The sequence below is a fragment of the Oryctolagus cuniculus genome, chromosome 20, assembly GCF_051225735.1.
Source record: "Oryctolagus cuniculus isolate XC-2025 breed Fujian yellow rabbit chromosome 20, ASM5122573v1, whole genome shotgun sequence".
Classification (NCBI taxonomy): Eukaryota; Metazoa; Chordata; class Mammalia; order Lagomorpha; family Leporidae; genus Oryctolagus; species Oryctolagus cuniculus.
This window is the reverse complement of record NC_142886.1, coordinates 17,089,342-17,116,009: the sequence shown is the minus strand read 5'-3', so window position 1 is coordinate 17,116,009 and position 26,668 is coordinate 17,089,342. Positions and strand designations below refer to the sequence as shown.

The 26,668-nt window shown below is 36.9% G+C and overlaps 1 protein-coding gene and 1 pseudogene across 26 annotated transcripts in view; one reads left to right on the top strand and one right to left on the bottom strand.

The window, feature by feature from the left end:
- Positions 1–26,668, bottom strand: part of GPHN (gephyrin) — a 568,860-nt gene that overhangs the window by 280,065 nt on the left and 262,127 nt on the right. For all 26 annotated transcript variants that reach the window (XM_051826366.3, XM_070065114.2, XM_070065116.2 and 23 more), the window contains one exon: positions 14,895–14,987. In XM_051826366.3, coding sequence (XP_051682326.1) covers positions 14,895–14,987 — 93 coding nt within the window. The remainder of the gene's footprint in view (positions 1–14,894; positions 14,988–26,668) is intronic.
- On the top strand, positions 17,241–18,402 carry LOC103351653 (actin-related protein 2/3 complex subunit 1A pseudogene; annotated as a pseudogene).

Sequence of the window (26,668 nt, the reverse complement as noted above, 5' to 3'; positions counted from 1 at the left end):
TGAAGGTCAGGTTTCTGATTCACTGGGGTCCCTTCCACTGTTTGTGAGTGAGCAGAGGGGACAGATTGCTAGAAATTGCCTACCTCTTTGAAAGTGGATGAAAAAAGAATCAGGGGGCAGTAATACCAATAAATACATGGTAATACCAGCAAATACCTTGGTGATCTCATAATTATCATGGATTTTAATTCCACTTATATATTGATAATATGAAAAGATATTTCTAGCCTAGATGTTTTCTCTGAACCGCCAGATGTGATTCAACATCTCCACTTGGATATACAAAGGCCATTTGTATATCCTTTAAAGTTCCCATGACCAAAATAAAACTCCCGATCATCTCCCTCAAACCTACCTCTTCCCATATTTGATTCCATTTCAGTAAATGGTAACTCCATCCTTCCCATTTCCCAAGTCAACTTTTGTGTCTCTTACTTGACTTTTCTCTTATTCCATCTGTTACCTCCACCTTCAAAATACAATGGTAATCTACTTCTTCTGGTCTAAGTCACTCTCATTTTATACTTGGGTTATTTCAATAGCCTCTGACCTGGTTTTCCTGTTACAATATAAGCAATATCATGACATCCCTCTGCTCAATTACACTAATAGTGACATAGAGGTTTTACAGGGCCCATGGCTTCCCCTCCGACTCCTTTAATCACTGCTCAAATTTTATCTTGTCAGGGAGGTCTTCCTCAATGGATGGCTCTATATAAATTACAACTCTTTCCTGCCTGGACGACCTATCCTCTGTCGCTGGTTTATTTTCATTCATAGCACTTACCATATCCAATACTACACATTTTACTTGTTTTCTTATGTTTGTATCCTTTAACTAAAATGTAAATCCCATAAAGGTAGGAATTTTTGAGACTGTTGATTGTTGTAATCCCAACATGTTGAACAACACCTGTCCTATATTTGGTAGGCTTTTATTGAATATTTGAGTCTATGCAGCATTAACTTTTTGTGGGGCTTTTCCTTTCTCTATCTCAAAATTTCAAAGCATTCTTCTAAATGCTTACCTACGATGAGCATTTTTATCAACGGAGCAGATGCAAATACACTTCAGGATAGGAATCTTCTAAAAATAGCTTAATCCATGGGCCAAATCCTCCCCACTGCCTGTTTTTCTGTATGTTCTGCAATCTAAAAATTATTTTTAAATTTTTAAATGATTCAAAAAAATCAAAATAACAATATTTCATGAAATTCAAAATTACATGAAATACAATTTTGATGTCCATAATAAATTGTTACTGGAGCATAGCCAGGCTCATTCATTTACATGATATATAAATGCTTTTGAGCTACAGGGCTGGCAGAGTTGGGTAGTTGTGACACAGACCATGCAGCCCATAAAGCCTAAAATATTTACAGTCTGTTCATTTAAAGAATAGATTTCCTAACTACTTTCTTAAGGCCTTTTATTTCATGAGGCAAAGTTTGAGCAAGGGTAGTTTAGAGTCTATTATCATTATGTCTGTTACTGCAGCCCATGATGCATCTTCGAAAGACACTGGAAATAGGATTAGCTTTCATTATCATATTACATTATTATTATAAAAAAAGTGATGATGATATTCATCTACTCCACAAAGCAGCCCACCTTAAGGGACATGCTAAAGAAATGTTAAGTCCTAAAAATTGCCAAAAGGGAGGGAATCAAAGAGGAAACAGAGCTCACAAACTGACCTAGTAACAAAGTATTACATAACAAACCAAATTTCTATACACCCCATTTAACAGTAGTGGAAACTGACATGATGTGAATCTCTTTTGAATATTATCAATGGAGTTATTACTAAAGTAACTTTATTATAGTAGGGTTGCCTATATAGTGTCATACTGAATCACAGTACTCTCTTAAATTTGCGTAATATTAAAATATAAGCCATTCTCTCATTGATTCAAATATATTTATTTTGTAGCAAAGAGTTCAAAAATTTAAACTTTATTTATTTGAGAGGTACAGACAAACACATATAGAGAGCTCCCACCTGCTGGTTCATTCCTCAAATGCTCACAATGGCTGGTGGCAGAAGCCCGGAGGTGGGACTTCAATTCAGGTGTCCCACATGAGGGACAGGAACCACAGTTCTTGAGCCGACACCACTGCTTCCCAGGGTCTGCATTGGCAGGAAGCTGGAATCAGGAGCTGGAGCAAGCTATTGAACCTATGCTCTGATATGGGATTTAGCTGTTCTAATTGTCTTAACCACTAGGCCAAATTTTTTCCACAGTAGGAAGGTATTTTTAAAATTTACAAAACTGGGGCCAGTGCTGTGGTGTAGTAGGTTAACCCTCTGCCTGCAATGCAGACATTCCATATGGGTGTCAGTTGCAGTCCTGGCTGCTCCTCTTCCTATCCAGTTCTCTGCTATGGCCTCAGAAAGCATTAGAAGATGACCCAAGAGCTTGGGCCTCTATATCTGTTTGGGAGACCCGGAAGAAGCTCCCAGCTCCTGGCCCAGCTCTGGCCATTGCAGCCATTTGGAGAGTGAACCGGTGGATGGAAGACTTTTCTCTCTGTGTCTCCCTTTCAGTCTATAACTCACTTCTCAATAAATAATAGAATATTTTAAAAATTTTGCAAAACTGTATTCAAAATCACTTTCTAATCAAACCTGACCTATATTTACCCTCCATAAAGTCTCACATCAAGGACTATTACATGCAAGGATATTATATTATTGGTTGCAAGTAAATTTATGGAAAGGTGTGAAGAAACTGAGGGGAGACACTTAAATTATCCCAATAACATTCATCACAAAAATGTTATTTTCATTTTTTGAAGAGAATAATTTATTACCTTTAATATCAATTAATCTTTCCAGCATAATCAACTGTTTCCTTTGCATTTTTGCCCTTGATCTTTGTGCAGTCTCTATCTCTCTTCATGAAACTGACAACAGTTCATCCTCAAACTCCATATTTTCAAAAGGTTTACTGCTTGTTTTGCTCAGCAGCTTTTGGAAGAACATGGATTATTTCTGAAAATTCTCAGCTGTGTGTCAGTAATGATTATCTGAAATGGTCATTCCTTTCATTCTTTAAGAGCAATCAGTCTCTTTCTAGGTTCCAATATAAAGAAATAATATTAATAAAATTACTATAGTCATCATTCCAAATCATTTATTTGGGTCTACTTTCTGACTCTGTATCAGTATCTCCTTATGGCAGAAAATAACAATATCCTGCCTTCATTAATACAGTTATATTATTCCAAAAAGTTCATGGGGCTGGCTGGCGCTGTGGCGTGGCAGGTAAAACTGCTGCCTGCGGGGCCGGCATCCCACACGGGCGCCAGTTCAAGTCCTGGCTGCTCAACTTCCGATCCAGCTCTCTGCTATGGCCTGGGATAGCAGTAGAAGATGGCCCAAGTCCTTGGGCCCCTGCATCTTCATGGGAGACCCCCAGGATGCTCCTAGCTCCTGGCTTCGAATTGGCCCAGCTCTGGCCGTTGTGGCCAATTGGGGAGTGCACCAGTGGGTGGAAGGCCTTTCTCTCTCTGCCTCTCCTCTGTGTAACTCTTTCAAATAAATAAATAAATCTTTAAAAAAGTTCATAATACTTGATATAAACCCATTTGTTGTCATCTTATTACATCTTTGTGAAAATCAACAGTTTTTATTCTATAAATGATTATCTAATATACAGAGAGATAAATTCACATTCATAATTTCAGATAATGATGGAGAGAGGAATATTCTGAAGTCGTCATTCCTGAGAATATATGTCCAGATACATCTGCTTTAGAATTTATATCTGCAAGACATACAGTGATATTTTGCAGTTAATGTCTTAGCATGTAAGACATTGGCAAAAAAAATCACATTACGGTATGCTAGCCTCTGTTAATTTGTCAGAGAAGGCTTGTAAGAGTGAGCTGGAAAGGTGATTTCAAGATTTTATCAATCTGATAAATTCAAGGTAAAAGAAGCACTTAGAATATTCTTTCTCCATTTCTTCTCCAGAACTACATTCTTATAGATTAGATTAGATAGTTGGTTGCTTTTTTTCCCCCCATTTCTAAAGATTTATTTATTTGAAAGACCAAGTGACAGAGAAAGGGAGAGAAAGATCTTTCATCTGCTGGGCTGGACCAGGTGAAGCCAGGGGCTTGGAACTCTAATTGTCTTTCCTACCATGGGCAGCAGGGTCTCAAACATGACAGCCACCTACTGCTAACTACCCACGTATGTTAGCAGGAAGCTGGAATGGAAGAAGAACTGCTAGGACTTGAACCTGCATTTTTTTTTTTTTTTTGACAGGCAGAGTGGACAGTGAGAGACAGAGACAGAGAGAAAGGTCTTCCTTTGCCGTTGGTTCACCCCACAATGGCTGGCGCGGCCGGCGCGCTGTGGCTGGCGCACCACACTGATCTGAAGCCAGGAGCCAGGTGCTTCTCCTGGTCTCCCATCAGGTGCAGGCCCAAGGACCTGGGCCATCCTCCACTGCACTCCCAGGCCACAGCAGAGAGCTGGCCTGGAAGAGGAGCAACCAGGACAAAATCCGACGCCCCAACCGGGACTAGAAGCCGGGGTGCCGACGCCGCAGGCGGAGGATTAGCCTAGTGAGCCGTGGTGCCGGCTTGAACGTGTAATCTAATATGGATGCCAGTGTCAAAAGTGGCCGCTTAAGCTGCTGTCACTAGAAAAAAAATCCTTTCAATATTTCTTCTACTGTTATCTACTTATTCTTAAAGCTAAAGTTCTTTTTATTTATATTATAAATAACAGTAAATATTTATGCAGCAAGTAAACATTGTTTTTAATGCCTTACTTACACTGACTGACATAATGTAACTACCCTAAGAGATAAGAATTGTCTTTGGCTGGCGCCGCAGCTCAATAGGCTAATCCTCCACCTAGCGGCGCCGGCACACCAGTTCTAGTCCTGGTTGGGGCATCGGATTTTGTCCTGGTTGCTCCTCTTCCAGTCTGGCTCTCTGCTGTGGCCCGGGAGTGCAGTGGAGGATGGCCCAGGTCCTTGGGCCTGCACCTGATGGGAGACCCGGAGAAGTACCTGGCTTCTGGCTTCGGATCAGCGCGGTGCGCCAGCTGCAGTGCGCCAGCCGTGGCGGTCACTGGAGGGTGAACCAACGGCAAAAAGGAAGACCTTTCTCTCTGTCTCTCTCTCTCTCACTATCCACTCCGTCTGTCAAAAAAAAAAAAAAAAAAAAAAAAAAGAATTATCTTTAATTTGCACACAACAAAACCAAGGTACAGAAAATTAAGTTGTAAAAAGGTAAGAAGTGGATCTGAGATTCAACCCAAATAATCTGTGCTTTTAACTGCTGCGTTGTGCTACTTTATAAATGGTTATATGGGCAACAACATTTTGTAGTTAGAATTCCAATGAGAAAGAGAACCTAGCATAATTTGTATCTATACTTACTTGTATGTTTACTCAAGATTGATCTTGCTTCACTATAAAGGCCCCATAAAAAGCTGAGAACATAGTCTGGTACAGAGAAGAAATGCAGTCAGGTATATAGAAAACTGAAGATATAAATTTATTTGTGGATTTCTCACATATGAAATTTTTAGCCTGGCCTTATTCTCAAAATTCTAAAACTCTGACCTCAAGGGGCAATGTACTTTTCCCTATCTAGGTTGCTATGTGGAAAAGCAAATTTTCTAGTTAATAGTTTTAAATGTACAGTCATTAATTGGCTTAATTTTTAATTTTACCACTGGCACTAATATACAATGGAGATTTTCTTTTTAATGCCTAAATAGACAGAGTGTATGTCTTACAAAGTTAAGATATGTAGAAAGAAATGAATGTAAAATTAATATAAAACTAAGCAGATGTAAGAGAAAAATATAGTATTTCTCTTCAAACACTGTCACAAAAAATCAGGAATTAACCTTCTGTGTTCATTCTTAAGGTAGAGTCAGGAACAGTGGGTTGAAATTACAAGATGTAACCGCAGGTTCAGACATTTGGTGTATGTGCTTGGCTGAGGAAATTACAAGATGAAGGCTTGTTTCATTTTTTATTTAAAGATTTTATTAGGGCAGGCATTGTGGTATAGCAGGTAGCTGTGCCTGCCATGTCAGCATGCCATATGGTACCAGTTTGTGTGTCAGCTGCCCATTTCTGATCCAACTCCTGCTAACGGCCTGAAAAAAGCAGTGGAAGATGGCACAAGTGTTTGGGCCCCTATCACCCATGTGGGAGACCTGGATGAAACTCCTGCCTCCTGGCTTTGCCCTGGCCCAGCCCTGGCTGTTACAGACATCTGTGGAGTGAATCAGTAGATGGAAGATCTCCTTCTTCTCTCCATCTCCCTCTGCAACTCTGCCTTTCAAATATTTACAGACAGAGTTAGAGAGAGAGCAAGGGAGAAAAAGAGAGGGCGAGAGAGAAACAGGAGGGAAGAGGGAGGGAGGGAGGGAGAGAGAGTGAAATTGCATCCATTGTTTCACTCACCAAATGGCCATTGAATGGCCACAACAGCCTGGGCTGGTCCAGGATGAAGCCTGGAACTCCATCTTGATCTCCCACATTCGTGGCAGGAGCCCAAGCCCAAGCACTTGGGCCATTCTCCACTGCTTTCTGAGGCACATTATCAGGGAGTCAGATGGGAAGTGGAGCATCCAGAACTCAAATTTGTGCTTATATAGGCAGTAGCTTAATCAACTGTGCCACAATGCCAGTTCCTGTTTGATATATTTAATTAACTGACTCAAATAATTTGATCGGCGGAATAAGTTACCCTAGGGATAATCCTATTTTAGACTCTACTGAACTCTCAGATAGAGGAAAAATGATTGAGAAGTTTTGGTAAAAGCTGGAATTAAGAAAAAATGTTTGTTAGGACTTTGAACTTATGGTCTTTGTTCTCAAATTCTAAGGTACCATAATTTCTTTGTTATTACAAAGTTTATAATTTATATAAAATGGTAAGCCAAGTGGAGACAGCACAAAATATTCCTTGTTTTGATTATGAGAGAAGTAGTGATTGTAAAGGTTTCCAAACAATAAATCAACCAAGTTGGAGCTTGTTGACTCTTAGCAGTTCAAATTTTATACATAAATAATTGTGTAGTCAGTGGGTTTGAAGATTACATCTGGACTCTTTAAAAATAGGCATAAAAACAATCTCTACAAAGAATGAAGTTATTCCTGGGGTTAGTGCTTTGGCGCAGCAGGTTAAAGCCCTGGTCTGAAGCACCAGCATCCCTTATGGGCCGGTTCTAGTCCTGGCTCTCCTCTTCTGATCCAGCTTCCTGCTATGGCCTGGGATAGCAGCAGAAGATGGCCCAAGGCCTTGGGTCCCTGCACCCGTGTGGGAGAACTGGAAGAAGCTCCTGGCTCCGGATTGGCGCAGCTCCGGCCATTGCGGCCACCTGGGGAGTGAACCAGAGGATGGAAGACCTCTCTCTCTGTCTCTACCTCTCTCTGTAACTGTCTTTCAAAAAAAAAAAAAAAAAAAAAAAAAAAAGGGAATGAAGTTATTCCTGCTGGGAATGTGTTGATGTATATTTGAATAAATGTGGATTCTAAAAAGGGTGTATTTTAAGGGGTCCCAATGGCATCAATTTATCATCTGTACTGGCTGATAGTGGACTACCATGAGTCCTAATTTCCAAAGAACCTCTGAAATAATGACAATTATTACTTTTTATTTTATTATATGGGAACACTCTAGCTATTCCAAGGAAGAAACAAAATAACATAGCTCTCTCCTTTTGGCATTGGCATCCCATAAGGGCACCAGCTCCTGTCCCTGCTGCTCCTCTTCTGATTCAGCTCTCTGCTAATGGCCTGAGAAAAGCAGTGCTAGAAGTCCCAAGTGTTTGCGCCCCTGCACCCACGTGGGAAACCCAGATGAAGCTCTTGGTTTTGGTCAGGCAGAGTGCTGGCCAGTGTGGTCAATTAGGGAGGGAAATAGGGGATGGAAGATTTTTTTTTCTTTCTCTCTGTTTTATCCTCTCTCTCTGTAACTCTTTCAAATAAAAAGATCTTTTTAAAAAATATCACTGATTACCCAAGTCTTTCTTAATCTTCACCTTTAAAGAAACATTTTGGCTGAACATTTCAGGTAATAGGTTTATACAGCCCAGGTTTGTCGTGTGACTATTTTAGGAGTATATAAACATGAGTACTGAGCTCAATGAAACCCAAGGTGCTTCATGTATATATTTGTTAAACTAAACAAAGATCATGAATGTTGATAGTACACTGGAAGGGCCAAGAGTGCCTATGCTCGGAAACACAGACTGCTTTTCAATGGACAATGCAATAATAGTAAGTCTCAGACATAAAGTGAGCTATTACTAAAAAGTTATCCCATCACAAATATAAGTTGTTACAAGCCAAATTCCAAGAATTTTTGGTGAAAAAGGAATTAGAATATGAAATATAACTGACTTACATAATTGCGATGATTATGTTCCTAATTAACTTTGTATCCAGAAGCTTTTAGAGGTAGGCTGAAAGAACTACTTAAGCCACATACACTAATAATCCATTTTTTTCACATCATATAGACTACAGAAATTCTTATTACTGTTTCTTTGTCTCATGATGTAAAGTAGTAGTGGGGAAATATTGACTTACACATTTATTTTTTTAACATATCTACCAGGTATATTTATAATTGACAATAGCTACCAGAAGTACAATGACTAGTAGCAGAAGGATTTGGGACTACCGTGTCTTATTAAAGGTAGTAGGTACTATTACTGATTAAATGAGGAAGAAGAAACTAAGATAAAAATGAACACTTACTTAGAGTTTACAAAGATGATAGACATGTTAGATTCTTTTATATGCATTCCTGCCCGAGTTTAGATAATCTTGGGGAAGTCAAATAATTAATCTGTCCTTGTTTCTCTACCTTTAAAGTAGACATGACAATAATGTGTTAAGACTATATAAGTTAATGTGTATAAAACAGTTCCAGACACATAAGAAGGGCTATATACGTGTTAGTTTTTTATTAGTTTGCTTTTATCACAAATATTAAAATCAATAACTTTAAGAGGTAGGCATTAACTATTATAACAGATGAAATAAGAAAACCGAGTTGAAATAGATGAACTTGCCTTACATTTTATAGTTAATAATTGGTAGAACTGCTATTCATATTTAGGTATGACATTATGGAAGTATTTTTCCAATATACCACACTGTATCCCAATATGTTTACAAAAGATAATACATGGGAACATAATTCCCATGTTCAGGACTATTTCATAAAAAATTCCTTAAAACTACATCAAATAACCATCAAATATGATAATATAAAATGGTATATTTTATTCAAACTAGTTTTAAATATTTTAAGTATCAGGTGAGGTTAGTAAATATAAATTCTAATAGGCAGTTGGCAGTTCAGGTCTATTTTGTCTTCTTTCTGGTACTTACACAGTATTACTGGTTTTCAAGCATTGTAATAGAAAAAAATGATGAATGACTACAAAAAACACTAAGTACATATGCATGTTAAATTATGAAATATATGAATTTTAACAACTTGAATGTAAAACAAATCACTTTCTTCTTTTTACATAAGAAAATTAACATTTTCATATAAAATTACAAATAATCTAAGTGTTTTAAATAAAAGTTTAGAGAGTAATCTGCTCCAAAGAAACCTAATGTACACTAATGAACTGTATATATCTTCTGGAACTCATAGTCTTTTCTCAGAAATTCAGGTTTTCCTTATACAAGGTTTTACATACATTTTTCCCTTTCCAGCACTGGTTATATTGTCAGATTTCTCTTTATTTTCCTAATAAGTTGGATATAATCATCCTTTTGAGTGAGTATTCCTTATATCAGACTTATAGTTTCCTAAAATTTTTGCTGTTCCTTCTTTGCATAATTATTTAGTAATGACAAATTACATCATATTTATTTAGTACTTTAGTAATGACAAATTACATCATTATTTAGTAATTTAGTAATGATGAATTACACCAACACATTTTTGTTAGGAGGCTTTGTGAAGAACACTTGTTTAAAAACTTTTTAAGAGATATTACTTACTGTATAATAAATTCATTTATTCATTTTTAAAAGTTCAAAATTTTACATATTATATGTAATAAGGTATATTTTATTTGTGTTACACTATATTATGATAATGGTGTGCTACACTTCAACGTACTAGTATACAGTTTCTTTTTCTGTCATCTAAAAGTAAAACATTTAAAATCAATGCAGAAAATTTAAAAAATGAGTAAGGATGACTTTTTGCCATCCAACAGACTAGAGATTACTAAACTTTTCAGCAAAGAGTCAGATGGAAAATATTTCAGGCTTTACAGGAAATACAGTTTTTTGAAACTATTCAATTCTGCTGCTATAAGCACAGATAATGCATAAATGAAGAAATATATCTGTGTTCTAGTAAACCTTCATTTACGGACATTTAAAATTTAAATTTCAAATAATTCTCACATGTCACAGTATTATTCTCTTTCTGCTTTTTTCTCATTCATTTAAATATGTAAAATATATTATTCACTTACAGGCCATGGAGAACAGGTGAAAGGCTAGATTTGGCCTGTGGGCTACTTTATCAACTCTGTGACAGCTTAGGGGCTTCTGGGTATATGGACTGTGTATTATCAGTTCTTGAACTCTGGAACCCAGCATGATGTTGCATACATATTAAGAATGAAAAATAAAAAGCTTGATGAATGAATGAGTGGATGGATTGGACACAAGTATTCTGGGTTATATTTAACTCTTTAATTTATGATTAAAATAATACATTAGTATATAATCCTGAATTCTGGTATGGCCTAGTATTCCAAAAGTGCTGAAAATTATGTCTTACCTTATAAATATTAGTTTTATAGTTTCTAATTTACTATAACATATAATTACTTTTTTATAATTACAGATACTCTTTTATAAATGTCTCAATCTTTTAGTCTATTCTAGAATAATGCATAATTACTAGCATTTCACCAATGACAACAAATTACTCAACCTTCACCTGATCGTGAAAATGAAAGGTAGTGTCAAAAAATAAAGCTTTCCATATCAAAATAAAACTAAGAACATGGAATATTATGCTGTTATATATAAGCTTTGATGGCAGCTCATTTTAGTGGCAGGGAGAAGGCTAGTAGTACTATAACTATCAGATGAACCATATTCTATGACAGAAGGCCTAAAAATAGAAAGAAACTCCTAATTTTGGAAAATCAATTCTATTAGTTTTATTTCTATAAAATATGTACAAAATGATAACCCTCAATAAATTTGCTATTTCATTCTCCTTGGAAAATTTAAACTAGTCAAACTTTTTACTTTTTTTCAGAGTTCATATCCATTGACAATAATTTAAATTGCTTCATTTATTTCATTTTTATCATGTCCCTCATTTTTCTCTAACAAAACATTCCATAAACAAATATCCTTTATGTTAGTCGATCAACCCAATTATTGACCAATACTAAATGTAAATTTTGCATATTACCAACTTAAAGGAGAAGTTTTACATTAGTCTATCTTGATCAAATTAATAATTATGTTTTCTATCAAAAATTATGATCCTATTTAAAAATATCTCTAATTCTAAATTGAATACTGGTAATGTTAGGCACAACAATCAATAAAGACAATAAAGACAAATAACTATATAATTCTGATCCAGAATTATATTTGTAAATTCTTATTCAACATGCCAGTATTTGCTTTTAGATCTTATAAAAATAGCAACTAATTAACAATATAAGGAAAATGCAAAATTAGTAGAAATATTTTGGTGGCCTTATATTACTTTAAAGTTTATTTTTTAAAGGTTTAACAGTTACACAGATTTTTGCCATATCTATCTAAATCAAATGTATGAATATTTGTATATATGACATGAGGTAAACCTATTAAAAATTATATTATTAACAATCAGATAAATTGCTTATTTTCAAAAGTAGACACTAGAGAAGACACATTTAGGAATACTTTTAACTCCCTTAAAAAATCCTAGTACAACTTTATTCACAGCTGTTATAGCCATATTTGAATACAGGAACACCTTATAGTTTTCAAGTAACTGAAAAGTTTATTTAAAAATAAAGGACTGCTTGATTTCTGATATCATGAAACATACAAGACCATGGAGATAAGCTTTTCTCAAAAAGTAGCACCCATGCCCCCAAAAGGAAAGAAAAATAAAGATACTAAAATAGCATAATTTGAAAATTTCTGATATATATGAAGATGGGAAAAAATAAAAAATGAAGCTAACTACATCAAAATGAACAAATGATTTAAGAAAACAGTGAAGATTTCATAGATTATTTGTTAATTACATGAATAATAAAAATATTTAAGCCTTGTAAGTTAATTCTTCTATAAAATGTCAAGAATAGTTAGCTCTTATTGATTACCCATTGCCACCCTGGTCAGTAGGCACTTTCATTTTCCTCAGATTATAGGGAACTAAACACAGAGTGCTTAAATGATTAGTCTATTGTGGTATAGCACAAAAATGTGTATTTTTTTGTTCTTCATTCCTGATCCAGATTCATCAAACACATGGAATTTCCTGATTAATCTGAATGTCTTTGTTACTCATAATAAATCTCCTTAGAACATACATGAGTTTCTGCCAGTGACTTAACCTGAGGCTTCAGGATGATCCTGCTCACCACAAACATCAGCTTTAGCCACACTCACTGAGGGTAGTGTGGGAGACTGAGCTCTACCAAAGCTCTTGAACAATGCCATTCTTACAGCTCCTGGATTTGTGAACAATGAGGTGCTAGAAGAGTTTCATCATTGGGGAGGGCACAGAACTTCTGCTCAACCTCTTCCCCATACTTTGCCATACGCATCACTTCCACCTGCTGCTCCTGAGTTTTACCCTGTATAATACATCAGTAATAGTGAAGAAGGTATTTTCCAGAGTGGTGTTAGCCATTCTAGCAACTTACCAAATCTGAAAGGGAGGAGATTGTGGAAATCACAGACTTTGTAGCCAAGAAGGACAGAAATATGGATTTCCAGGGTACTTGTGACTAGAATCTGAAGTAAAGGTAGTCTTGTGGGTTTCTGCCTTTAAACCTGTAGGAACTGATTCTAATTCCAGGTGGGTAGTGTCAGAATTGAATTGAAACGGAATGAGGGACATTTGATATCTGGAGAGTTAGAGAACTGACTGGTGTGGGGAAAAAAAAAAAAAGGCTCACACATGGTATTAGATGTGTAGCTAAAAATAATTACATTCTATGGTCACCTTATCAGTAAGCACAGAGCCAGAATTAAAATGTTTGGATTTTCAATCTAGCATTTTGGTATTAACTAAAATAACATGATATGAATTATTCCTTGTAATTAAAAATAATGTTATTACTTATTGTGAAAGTAATCTATGGTAAAATTTCTCCATTTTTATAGTAGAAAATTAGTAGTAATATGAAACTTCAACCATTATACAAAACATAGGGATATAAAAACTGAAAGTCATTTACTTCAAACACTTAACACAACACTTAGACTCAAGAAATCAATGTCTTCACATACATAGTCAATTATCAACAAAACAAAGCACAAACACACCTTTGCAGGAGATAGCTTCCCTCTCAAATTATTTTTTAGTTTGTCTCATACTAGCAAAGAAATTTAAAATTGTCCAAAGGACCATTTCCTGTTAGGACTTAGAAGCCAAATAAATTGTGCATTAATGAGCTTACTTATGCAGTTGAGGTTAATGAAACTCTGGATAAAACTCTTCCAATTGCTTTAAAAGCAAAACTATTTTCTTTGTAAACCGAATTATAACAATATATAAAACTTAGGTACCATGTTTTTTTTTTGCACAGGATAGAAAATATTTAAACTAGTTTAAAAATGTATTTTCATATACTACAGTAGTGGTTCCCAAAGTTTAAAAGTACAGCCTATGGAATTTGCAATATCTGTGTCAACTGGGACCCCACTGGAAACAGAAATTCTCACTACAGATTTATTGAATCAGATATCCTAGGGTTAGCGTTTAGCAATTTGGTTGATTCTGATGCATGCTAGTGTGAAAACCACAATACTAGCATAAAAAAAGACAGTAATTATATAGCAGATGCAGAGCATTAAGTATCTTGCTACTGGTAAGATAGTAGACACAACGTGCTAATTTGAGAATAGAAGCATACAATTAACGTTAAGTTGAAACTAAGTCAAGAAACACATTGGGGGGGGGGGGTAAAGGAAACTATCACAAGTGGTAATTTAAGTTTCCATGCCTCTTAAGTGGCACCTGAAATTTACAGATTCCTTAAAAGAGAAAATAAAGACACTGCTCCCAGTTATTAATGAATACTACTTACTCTTCATTCCTACCATAATTTTTATTTCTGTGTCAAGTTTGACGGTGATTCTTGTGGCATGAAGCCTAGATATTAATTTTGTTTTTTTTAATTTAATTTTTCATTTAAATGTAGTTCACATTTAGAATTCACCAAGAGTACTGTGCATTTGGTATAAATATTCTATTGCAATATCCAACTACATTGAGAAAAATGACAAGGGCAACTTAGGGAGAGGATACAGTTTTGAATTATTTTGACAAAGAACATCAGACTAGATGCCATGTTAAAAAATTCTGCTATCACTTTTTTTGGCAATGTGTCTTACATTTACCTGACATTGTAGACCACCAAGCAAATGAAGAATTACCTTCTGGACTAGTTCAATCTTCCTTATAATGTATCATTCTAGTTTAAGTCCAAAGGAAAAAGTCCAGAAATAAGTTTTTTCATAATTACTCTTCGACATCCATATTTTTATATTCTTAGAACCACAAGTCATTTGTTCTGCCTAGCAAAATCATAAAAATAATATAAAAATAGTAAAGAGGATTCAAAAATCATTATTAGTCTACTCCTTGAATATGAGAAAGACATGTACCATCTTACCTCTGGGGTGACATCTCGTGGTGCGAACCCTGTTCCTCCAGTTGTTAATATTAAATTAAGCTCCTTTTCATCACACCAATCTATCAGGGTTTCCTGAAAAGAAAACAATAGTATTGTCATATAAGACTTGTCTGCCTGCTCAAAATATCTAAGTCCTTGAACATGTCATATATAGTGAGGAAACAGATTCTTTTCAACAACTGACATAATTTTGAAGCATAATTCATTTAACAGTTTCATTCTTGATCACAAAGCTCTGCAGTTGAGGTATTTATTTTGTTAATTATAGAAAATGAGTATATAAACATCAAATTCTTGAAAATAAATGAAGCACAAGAAATACTAAGAATAGTTTTAAAATTAATTATTATTTATTTATAAGGCATATTTGAAGTACTTTTCAGCCATTGAAAAATATATTCATGTTAAAAAATTTACCACCAATAGATCTGCCATTTGCTCCAGCATTCCCACTGCTAGGTATATATCCAAAAGACATTAAATCATTGTATCAAAGAGATAACTAACATCATGTTTATCACATCACTATTTACAATATCCAAAATATGGATTCAAACATGGTGTCCATCATCGGAAAATGTGGTACATATATGGAAATACTATTCAACCATAAGAAAGAAGGAAATCTTGTCACTTGGAGCAAAATGGATAGAATTGAAACACATGATGTTGAGTGAAAAGAAGGAAGACACAGAAAGACAAATATCCCATGTTCTCCCTCATACTTAGGAGCTAAAAACAAAACAAAATGCCCCAACCAGAACACAGAATATTAATTACTAGAGGCCACAGAGTTAGGAGGAATAGGAGTATAACAAAAATGTAGGGAAAGCTTGGTGTGGGGCACATGGGAAATCTTTGTACTACTACTTCACAATTTTTGTTTTGTAAATTTCAAACTACTCTGAAATAAAAAAGTGATCATCTATGTGTCGATTATATGATTTTATTATTTAATAACTGTAACCCTATCAGCTAATTGTTCATGCTTTAGTTTTATAAGTGAGGGACTAGTGTCATTCATTTTTTCATTAGTAGATTCATGGAAATCAAAAATTTGGTGTTTTGTTGGGTTTTTCATGGGTTCTTCCTGAGTACTCAAAGTTCCACTATTTCCTTACCAATATTATGATGCTAAAGAGATTAGAGTTATATACCATAAAATGGTAGAGCTGGTAGAGACGTTAGTGGATTTGCCTCGTTGGTTTATGGATGAGACAACTGAAGCACAAGCAGTCAAAAACATTTACTCAAAATTACAGAAATAGTTGGTAGGGAAGTGGAACTAGGATCTATGTCTTGTTGCCTCTTTCTATCTATTGATAAATATATTAATCTACCATATATTTAGTTATTTATTAAAAAGAGCTATTAGTTGTTCATTAAATTACAATTATATACTTCCTTTGGCATTATAGTATGTTATTACCTTTTTACAATTGAGTCAAAATTCAAAAATATACTCAAATCTTTTAGTTGTTTTTAATTATATGTGAAATATAATCAGCAGATTGATACACAGCTATAAGTATAATGTCCTCAGTGCTCAGAATTCATCAATGATACAAAATGCAGGATAATTATTTTGAAGGATGAATCCAACATCCAAAAATGATTACTTCCTATCCTGACATATTTTTGTATTATCTTAATATCATAGGAATGTGTATCCCAAAGCCGAAATGAAGGGGATAGCTCCCTGTCATCATTAATTAATCGCAACAAATTGTTTTGTTTAAACTTAAAGATTAAGTTGTAGACTACTGACAACCTAATTGAAGAACTTCTATACATGTTATAATTTTTTTCTGAAGAAAGTAAAAAAATATTGGTGACTATTATTAATAAAAGCGCTTATGAGATGATTTCATAAACCAAAGTTAAAATTTAAAATTTGTGCTTCTTTTTTTTATTTTTTTATTTTATTTATTTTTTTATTTTTTGACTGGCAGAGTGGACAGTGAGAGAGAGAGACAGAGAGAAAGGTCTTCCTTTTGCTGTTGGTTCACCCTCCAATGGCCGCCGCGGCCGGCACACCATGCTGATCCGATGGCAGGAGCCAAGTACTTCTCTTGGTCTCCCATGGGGTGCAGGGCGCAAGCACTTGGGCCATCCTCCACTGCACTCCCTGGCCACAGCAGAGAGCTGGCCTGGAAGAGGGGCAACCGGGACAGAATCTGGCGCCGCGACCGGGACTAGAACCTGGTGTGCCGGCGCCGCAAGGCGGAGGATTAGCCTAGTGAGCCGCGGCGCTGGCCCAAATTTTTGTGCTTCTATTTAAAAAGTAGGAAACATCAAACACTCATCCTTGTAAATATTTAATTATTTCTGACACATAAAAAGCATGGTTTCCTTCCACACCTCCAAATCCCAGCCTTCTATCCTTTGAAAACACTAAGAATAATGTCTCTGCATCAGTTTTTACTAGAGCCAATAACCTGTCATGGCTGGAACAGGGATTGTACTCAGATTGCCTTAGCCCCAGTAGTCATAACTTGCATATCTACAAGAACAGGAGCCAACAGGTGAAAGCTCATGAAGTCAAGGAGCACAATGGACACATCACAGGTATTTACTGGACTCCCAAGAGCAACCACATCCTCACTTGCAGCCTATGTGTGGAGTCAGAAAGTTGGAATCTGAAAGCCAACCCTAGTGATCCTGAGGATTAACTGTGTGTTAACTTTTGTGATGCAGTCCTCCCTGGAGAACAAATTTGCTGTGGGAAGTGGAGCACAATTCATTTCTGTTTGTTACTTGAGTCTGAAAATGAATGGTATGTAAGCAAACACATCAAAAAGCCAAAACACTCCACAGTCCTCAGCTTGGACCGGCATCTAAACAGTGTTTTGCTGGCAGCAAGAACCTGTAACTTCAAATGCTGAGTGTTTTCTGCCTACATTAAAGAAATGGATGAAAAGCCAGCCAGTATTCCCTGGAGCAGCAAGATGCCTTTTGGTCAGCTGCTGTCATAGTCTGGTGACAGTGCTATTGGTGGCTAGGTCCACAGGGTCAGTTTCTCTGCCAGTGGAAATCTCCTGGCTTGGGCCAGTCATAGCACTGTATCCATTGTGGATGCATCAAAAAGCGTGCAGGTCTCCACTCTGAAAACCAAGTTCCTGCCACTCCTCAGTGTGAACTTTGTCTCAGATAATAGCACTGTAGCTGCTGGCCATGACTGCTGCCCAGTGTTCTTTAACTATGATGACCGCAGCTGCCTGACCTTTATCTCCAAGCTGGACATTCCAAAACAGAGCACCCAGTGCAATATGTCTGCCATGGAACGCTTTTGCAACACAGACAAGAAAGCCATGACCAAAGACTGCAACAGGGCCCTGGAGGCGCTGTACCAGAACAGCATCACTCAAATGTCTATGAAGTGGATAAGCAAGATTGTTGCAAATTTTGCACAACTGGCATCCACGGAGCCATGACAATTTGAGATTTTAAGACCTTAGAGAGGCCAGCACTGTGGCGTAATGGGTAAAGCCGCTGCCTGCAGTGCTGGCATCACTATGGGTGCTGGTTCAAGTTCTGGCTGCTCCACTTCCGATCCAGCTCTCTGCTATGGCCTGGGAAAGCAGTAGAAGATGGCCCAAGTCCTTGAGCCCCTGCACCCATGTGGGAGACTCGGAAGAAGCTCCTGGCTCCTGGCTTTGGATCGGCGCAGCTCCGGCCATCGTGGCCAATAGGGGAGTGAACCATTGGATGGAAGACCTCTCTCTCTCTGCCTGTCCTTCTCTCTCTGTGTAACTCTGACTTTCAAATAAATAAATAAATCTTTAACAATAAAAAAAACCACTATAAGTAAGCATAGTTGTTTTATGTGCTATATCTAATTATTCCAACACTTAGTGTCTAAACAGGGTTGATTCTATTGTCTAGTATTCCAGCAAATTCACACTCACAGTGTATCATTTCCATGTGTTTTCACATATTTATTAGTAAGTAAATTTCCATCAGCAATAATCAATGAAGAAAAACACTGTAGTTTCATGTCATGAATTTCAGAATTTGTGTGACTGAGTACAGAAACAAAAGATCTTTCAGAAGCAAAGTACAGCCTTGTGAAGTTCTAATACTGGTCACAAAGATGCATTATCAAAATGCTATAAATATCATTAACACCTCCATATCCAGAGAGATGCAAACTGAATGAGACTCCTTATTTTTTTCATCTTTTTAACAGCTGCTATAAGAAACAGATGTAGCAAGAGATGATCAAGATGAAGGCTCCAGGAACAAATGGACACTGATTTGTGTAACTAATCTCAAATTTGTTGATCCCCTCCTCCAAAATTTTGTGCTAAATCATTATCTAAAAATAAAGATTTCAGTACTACATACCAGACATTTAACAAAATTTCAGAGGGAACATCACAGTATTCCAAAGAGGGTTACATATTTTCTCTGGTTTCTTGCTTCCTCTGATTTTGCTCAGTGCAAGCTCCAGATCCGGTATACTCTGGGCTGATTTTCTATGTAGCATGTCTACAACTGCTTTGAAGCAAGCTCTAGTTTCAGTCCTGGACACTATTCTATTACTTTTACCCTGATAACCAAAAAATGAACAGAAATCTAAAGGCAAGAAGATGATACATGGAAAGAAATATACTAGTGCTATATCCTTATCTTTCATAGTATTCAATCAATTTTGCCAAACATTTAAAAAATAAACATGTCTATAACCTATTGTTGGCTACTACTTTTTTTTTGTACCTTTGAGGGAATCTTTGTTTCTCACATGTCTCTTATAATAAAAAATAGTTATTTTAAAGTTTATATATTCTTTTACTCAGTTTTTTTGTTTAATTGCAAATAAAATACTATTATGTAATATCTTTAGAGAGTTATCAGAATTTTGTTCATAGTTATGCCTTTTATTCATTTAAACATCTATTCATTCTTCTATCCATATAATAGGAAAGAAAAATGTTAGAATCTTTTATGACTTATGTTAATTCTGGGTAGTTAGATTTGAAACATTTATTTGTTTACCTTCATTTTATTTGAAAGGCAGAGACACAGAAAGAGCCAGAGAGAGAGAGAGAGAGAGAGAGAGAGAGAAAGAGAGAGAGAGGGAGAGAGAGAAGTATCTTTCATTCATTATATAGCTCCCCAAATGTTTGCAGCAGTCATGGTTGGATCAGGGTCACTCAGAAGCCTGAAACTCATGTGGAAGCTATTCCATATGAGTGGGCCAGCATTTGTTGACTCCTCCCACGTGCATTAGCAGGAAACTAGATGGGAAACAGAGTTACTGTGATACAAAGTAGGCACTCTGGTATGGGATGAGGGACTGTCCCTAATGATGACTTTTTTTTTTTTTTTTAAGATTTATTTGAAAGTCAGAGTTACAGAAAAAGAGGGAGGAAGGAAGAGAGGGAAAGATGGAACAAAGAGAGAAAGAGAGAGAGAGAGAGAGAGAGAGAGAGAGAGAGAGAGGAAGAGAGAGAGAGAGAAATATCTTCTATTCATTGGTTTATTCCTCAGGTGGCCGGAACAGCCAGGGCTGAACCAAGCCAAAACCAGGAGCCAGGAGCTTCATCTGGGTCTCCATCAGAAATTACTACAAAGACCTGTATGCCTACGAAACAGGAAACCTAGATGGAGGGATTCCTGGACACACATGGTCTACACAAATTGAGCTATGAAGACAAGAAAAACCAAAATAGATCCATTACCAAGTTGGAAATTGAATTAGTAATAAAGACCCTAACAAGAAAGAAAAGCCCAGGACCAGATGGCTTCACAGTTGAATTCTACCAAACATTTTAAAGAAGAACTAGCACCAGTTCTTCTCAATCTATTAAAAAAAAATTGAAACAGAGGGAATCGTCCCAAATTCTTTCTATGAAGCCAGCATCACCTTAATTCTCAACCTGAAAAAGATGTAACAGAGAGAGAGAACTACAGACCAATCTCTCTGATGAACATAGATGCAAAAATCCTCAACAAAATACTAGCCAATAGAATCCAACAACACTGAGCTCCTGAGACTCTATCATGAGAAAGCACCATCCATTCTCCCCCTCCCCACCATGAAACTCTGGTCTGAAACTATGATCTAAAACACTCAGCAATAGCAGTCCACTACATCACACCTGGCAACCTGTATCACACTTGGCAAAGCATAGAAACCCCCAGCATGATCGCTCAAGCTTGGAAGCAGATAGGCTGCACTTGGGCTAATGATAAAAATGTAATTTGTTTATGTCCTACATATGATTTAAGCCAATACCTGGATTAATGTCAAGATTACAATTGAAATTGATAAGACAACCACGTATTCCCTTCCCAATTTTGTGGTTTTTCCTTTTATAACTTCTGTTGCTTTGGGCTTCAAGGATGAGAATTCTTGAGGGCATGAACCCACTCTGTACCACTGGCAATAAAGGACCATCAAATTTTATCAGTGTGTGGTACTCCTTTGTTTGCACTTGCTCAGGTACAACACTTAAATGGGATTTATTCCTGGTGTGCAGGGATGGTTCAACATTTGTAAATCAACGTGATACTTCATATTAAAAAACTGAAGAATAAAAACAACGTGATTATCTCAATAAATGCAGAGAAAATACAACAACTTTTCATGATGAAAACTTTCAACAAACTGAAGGAACATTTCTTAACAAAATCAAGGCAATTCATGACAAACCCATGGCCAGCATCCTATTGAGTAGGGAAAATCTGGAAGCACTCCCATTGAGATCTGGAACCAGACAAAGATGCCCACTCTCATCACTGCTTTTCAATAAAGCCTTAAAAGTTCTAGCAAGAGCCATTAGACAAGAAAAAGAAATCAAAGAAGTACAAATCAGATCGGGAGGAAGGAAGTCAAATTTGGAGATGACGTGACTGTATATGTAGGGGATCCAAAAGACTCCACTAAGAGACTATTAGAACACATAGAAGAGTTTGGAAAGGTAGCAGGATACAATATCAACACACAAAAATCAACAGCCTTTGTATATGCAGACAATGCCACAGCTGGGAAAGAGCTCCTAAGGTCAATCCCATTCCCAATAGCTACCAAAAAAATCAAATACCTTGGAACAAATTTAACCAAGGATGTCAAAGATCTCTATGATGAGAATTACAAAATATTAAAGATTGAAATAGAGTAAGAGACCAAAAAATGGAAAAATCTTCCATGTTCTTAGATTGGAAGAACCAATATCAAAATGTCCATACTACCGAAAGCAATTTACAGATTCAATGTGATACCAATCAAAATACCAAAGATATTCTTTCTCAGATATAGAGAAAAAATGATGTTGAAATTCATATGGAAACACAGGAGACCCCAAATAGCTAAAACAATCTCATACTATAAAAAACAGAGCTGGAGGCATTACAATACCAGATTTCAAGACATACTACAGGGCAGTTATAATCAAAACAGCCTCGTACTGGTACAAAAACGGATGGATAGACCAATGGAACATAAAAGAAACACCCAAAATCAATCCAAGCATCTACAACCAATTTATCTTTGACCTAGGAGCTAAAATCAATCCCTGGAGCAAGGACAGTCTCTTCAACAAATGGTGGTGAGAAAACTGGATCACCACATGCAGAAGTATGAAGCAAGACCTTTACCTGACACCTTTCACCAAAATCTACTCAAAATGGACTAAAGACCTAAATCTACAACCCGACACCATCAAATTATTAGAGGACACTGGAGAAACCCTACAAGACATCGGCATAGACAAAGATTTCTTGGAAAAGACCCCAGAGGCACAGGAAATCAAAGCCAAAATAGACAAATGGGATTACATCAAACTGAAAAGCTTCTGTATTGCAAAAGAAACAATCAGCAAAGTGAAGAGACAACAGACAGAATGGGAAAAATATTTACCAACTATACAACTGATAAAGGTTTAATAACCAGAATATATAAAGAGATCAAGAAACTCAACAACAACAAAACAAGCAATCCAGTTAAGAAATGGACAAAGGACTTAAAGAGACATTTTCAAAGGAGGAAACCCAAATGGCCAACTGACATATGAAAAAATGCTCAGGATTGCTAGGTATCAGAGAAATGCAAATCAAAACCACAATGAGGTTTCACCTCACCCTAGTCAGAATGGCTTTCATACAGAAATCACTAAACAGTGGGTGATCCAGGCACAGCCTGGCTGGGAGATTGCCTGCCTAGACCATGCAGGAGGTTGAGAGGGCATGGTATGCCATGCCCCCCAGTAAAAACCCTGGTCAAGAGTTCAGCACATTGGGACCACCACAAGTGACCTGGCTGCTGGCAGTCAGCAGGGACCCCAGGCACATTTCCCCCACTTCCTGTTGAAGGGCCTTGTAACTGTCAACTAGGTAAGCAGCTCCCAGGTGTGGCCCAGACCCATAAAGACCACCTGGAAGGTTACATAGGCTACATGACCTTCAAGCTGATTGGAGAAGCATAGAGGCACCAGTATCTGCTTTGTCCTATAGAATTAGTGTTGCTACCCTGAATTAGCTACTCCCCCTTGCCTGCCCTTTAAAAGCTTGTGCCTGATTGTTAATAAATGAACACATTCATTGAAACTTGTCTCCGATGCCTCTTGTCGAAGAATGCTGTCATCCCATCATCCCCGACAATGTGGGCCTCCCAGGACAAGCCTATAAAAAACAACAAATACTGGCGAGGTTATGTGGAAAAGGCACCCTAATCCACAGTTAGTGGGAATGTAAACTGATAAAACCATTATGCAAGACAGTGTGGAGATACCTCAGAGGTTTGAATATAGATCTTCCACATGACCCTGCCATCCCACTCCTGGAAATCTACCCAAGGGAAATGAAATCAGCATATGAATGAGCTAGCTATCTGTACCTCCCTGTTTATCGAAGCTCAATTCACAACAGCTATGACATGGAATCAAACCAAATGCCTGTCAACTGAAGACTGGATAAAGAAATTATGGGATATGTACACTATGGAATATTAAACAGCAGTAAAAAAAAAGAGGTCCAGTCATTTGCAATAAAATGGATGGAACTAGAAAACATCATACTTGTGAAATAACCCAGTTTCAAAGGGACAAATTCTATATGTTCTCCCTGATATGTGATAACTAGTGGAACACCTAAAAACAAGTAGGAATGAAACTGACACTTTGAGAAGCAATGATTATGAACAGCCCTTCTCTTGACTGTTGAGGAACAGCTTCTTATTCTATATCTTTATCTTTCCCTTTAAAATATTTTCCTTATTGTTTTCTTTTTCAGACAATTCATTGAGTGGTCTACTTAACAGAGAGTTAATAATATATGTCTAAAATTAATTGAAAATAGATCTTAGTAGAGAATAAGAGTGAGAATAAGAAAGGGAATAGGAAGGGGGGTGTAGGGTGTGCACAGTGGAAAAATCACCAAGATCATAAAGTTGTAATTGTAAAATGTATGAAGTATGCAACCATAAAGAAGTATATTCCTACATACATTCACACAGACATACTTCTAAGGGTACAACCTAACAACCAGTCATAAAACCACAAAATCCCTTAATCTGGCTGATAAAATAGCAGCTTAAGTGTTACAAAGACCCAATGCACAGGAACAATTGGTAGAGTGACCATATAGATACGATTAAGAGTTAAAGTGATCATATTAACAAGACTAAGTGTTTGGAAACAAGAATAGATGGAGTTAAAAAGGAGTGAAGGTTCCAACATGGGAAGCAGTTCATATAGCAGACTCATAGAATGACAATCATTTTGAGTAGAACTCTGACTGCAGAAGCAGCCTTCAAGGAATTCCAGTTTGGTTGGAAAGTCCAAGGGGGAGCGTTTTAGGCATGGAAAGCCAAGACACTCTGGGAAAAAACGTCCTAATTAAAGGACCCATGTGAATGAGACACCAGTGGAAAGAAGTGGCCACCAAAGAAAGAGGTACTTTTCTCTGAAAGGAGGAAAGAACTTCTACTTTTCTTAGGGCCTTGTCAAGCTATTGGATCCAAAAGGCTTCCATAGCCGAGGCAGCTCATGTCAAGAGCCTTGGGTGATCACTGATGTCATATGTAAGATTATTGTTTGTTAAATAAACAATAAGAGTCGCTGTGAACTAACATCCCATGCAGGACATCTGTTCACAAAGAGTTGTATCATGAGACTAATAGTTGAACTTGTTCTCAAGAATCACTTCCTTTTAGTGTATTAAAAGGAGGATATTATTATGTCTCATAAGTTATATTCATATGTAAGAGCTCACAAAATATGTATCATACTTGGGTTCTTCTTTAAAGACAATTAAGTTTCAAAAAGGAGAGGAAGGAAGGGAAAAGGGGAGAAAAAGCAAAAACACCTTCGAGAAGCAATAAGAAAGAACAGCCCTTGTTGAGGAACAGTTCTCTTAGTTTTTTTACCCCTTCCTTCCTTCCTTCCTTCCTTCCTTCCTTCCTTCCTTCCTTCCTTCTTCCCTCCCCTCCCCTCCCCTCCCCTCCCCTTCCCTTCCCTTCCCTTCCCTTCCCTTTCCTTTCCTTTCCTTTCCTTTCTCTCTTCCTTCTTTCCTTCCTATTTCCTTTTCTTTCTCAGACCAAACAGGAGAGGGCAGAGGAAGGAGGGGAGTGGGTGGGAGACGGAGTGGTGGGAAGAATTACTATGTTCCTGATGTTGTATTTATGAGATACATACAAATAAAAAACAAAGAAAGACTTAAAGAAAAAGAGGAGGAGACAAAAGGAGAGGTCTTTCATCTACTGGTTCACTCTCCATATGGCCACAAAGGTCAGGACTGCCCAATGCTGAAGCTAGGTATGAGGAGCTTCTCCCAAGTCTCCACATGTAAGCAACTGGACCCACGCAATTGGATCATCTTCTACTGCTTTTCCCAGGCCATTAGCAGAGAACAGGATTGGAAATGGCACAGATGGGATTTGAACTGGTACCTATATGGCATGCTGGTGTTGCAGGCAGCAGCTTAAATGGCCACACTACAATGCCAGCCCCAAACCAGGAAATTTTTATTTCTTTATTATTTTTAACTTTTATTTAATAAATATAAATTTCAAAAGTACAACTTTTGGATTATAGCGGGTTTTCTCCCAATAACCTCCCTCCCACCCACAAACCATCCCATCTCCTACTCCCTCTCCCATTCCATTCTTCATTAAAATTCATTTTTAATTATCTTTATATACAGAAGATCAACATAGTATATACTAAGTAAAGATCTCAACAGATTGCAGCCACACAGACACACAAAGTATAAAGTACTGTTTGAAGAGTAGTTTTACCATTAATTTGCATAGTACAACACATTAAGGACAGAGATCCTACTTTGGGAGTAAGTGACTCCTGTTGTTGATTTAACAATTGACACTCTTATTTATGATGTCAGTAATCACCCAAGACTCTTGTCATGAGCTGCCAAGGCTATGGAAGCCTCTTGAGTTCACAAACTCTGACCTTATTTAGACAAGGCCATAATCAAAGTGGAAGTTTGTTCCTCCCTTCAGAGAAAGGTAGCTCCTTCTTTGATGGCCTGTTCTTTCCACTGGAATCTCACTCACAGAGATCTTTCACTTAGGTTATTTTTTGCCACAGTGTCTTGGCTTTACCAGGAAAATTTTAAAAATGGATATGGATACCAAGGAGCTTAGAGGTATGAAAAACTTCGAATAAACTGATACATCAATATGTTATGGTTACTGCTATATAGGAAGGATGCCCACTAAATAAAACTGCATTAGAAACATATATTGATGAATATATAATATCTAATTTACCATAGATAGACAATCATTAGAA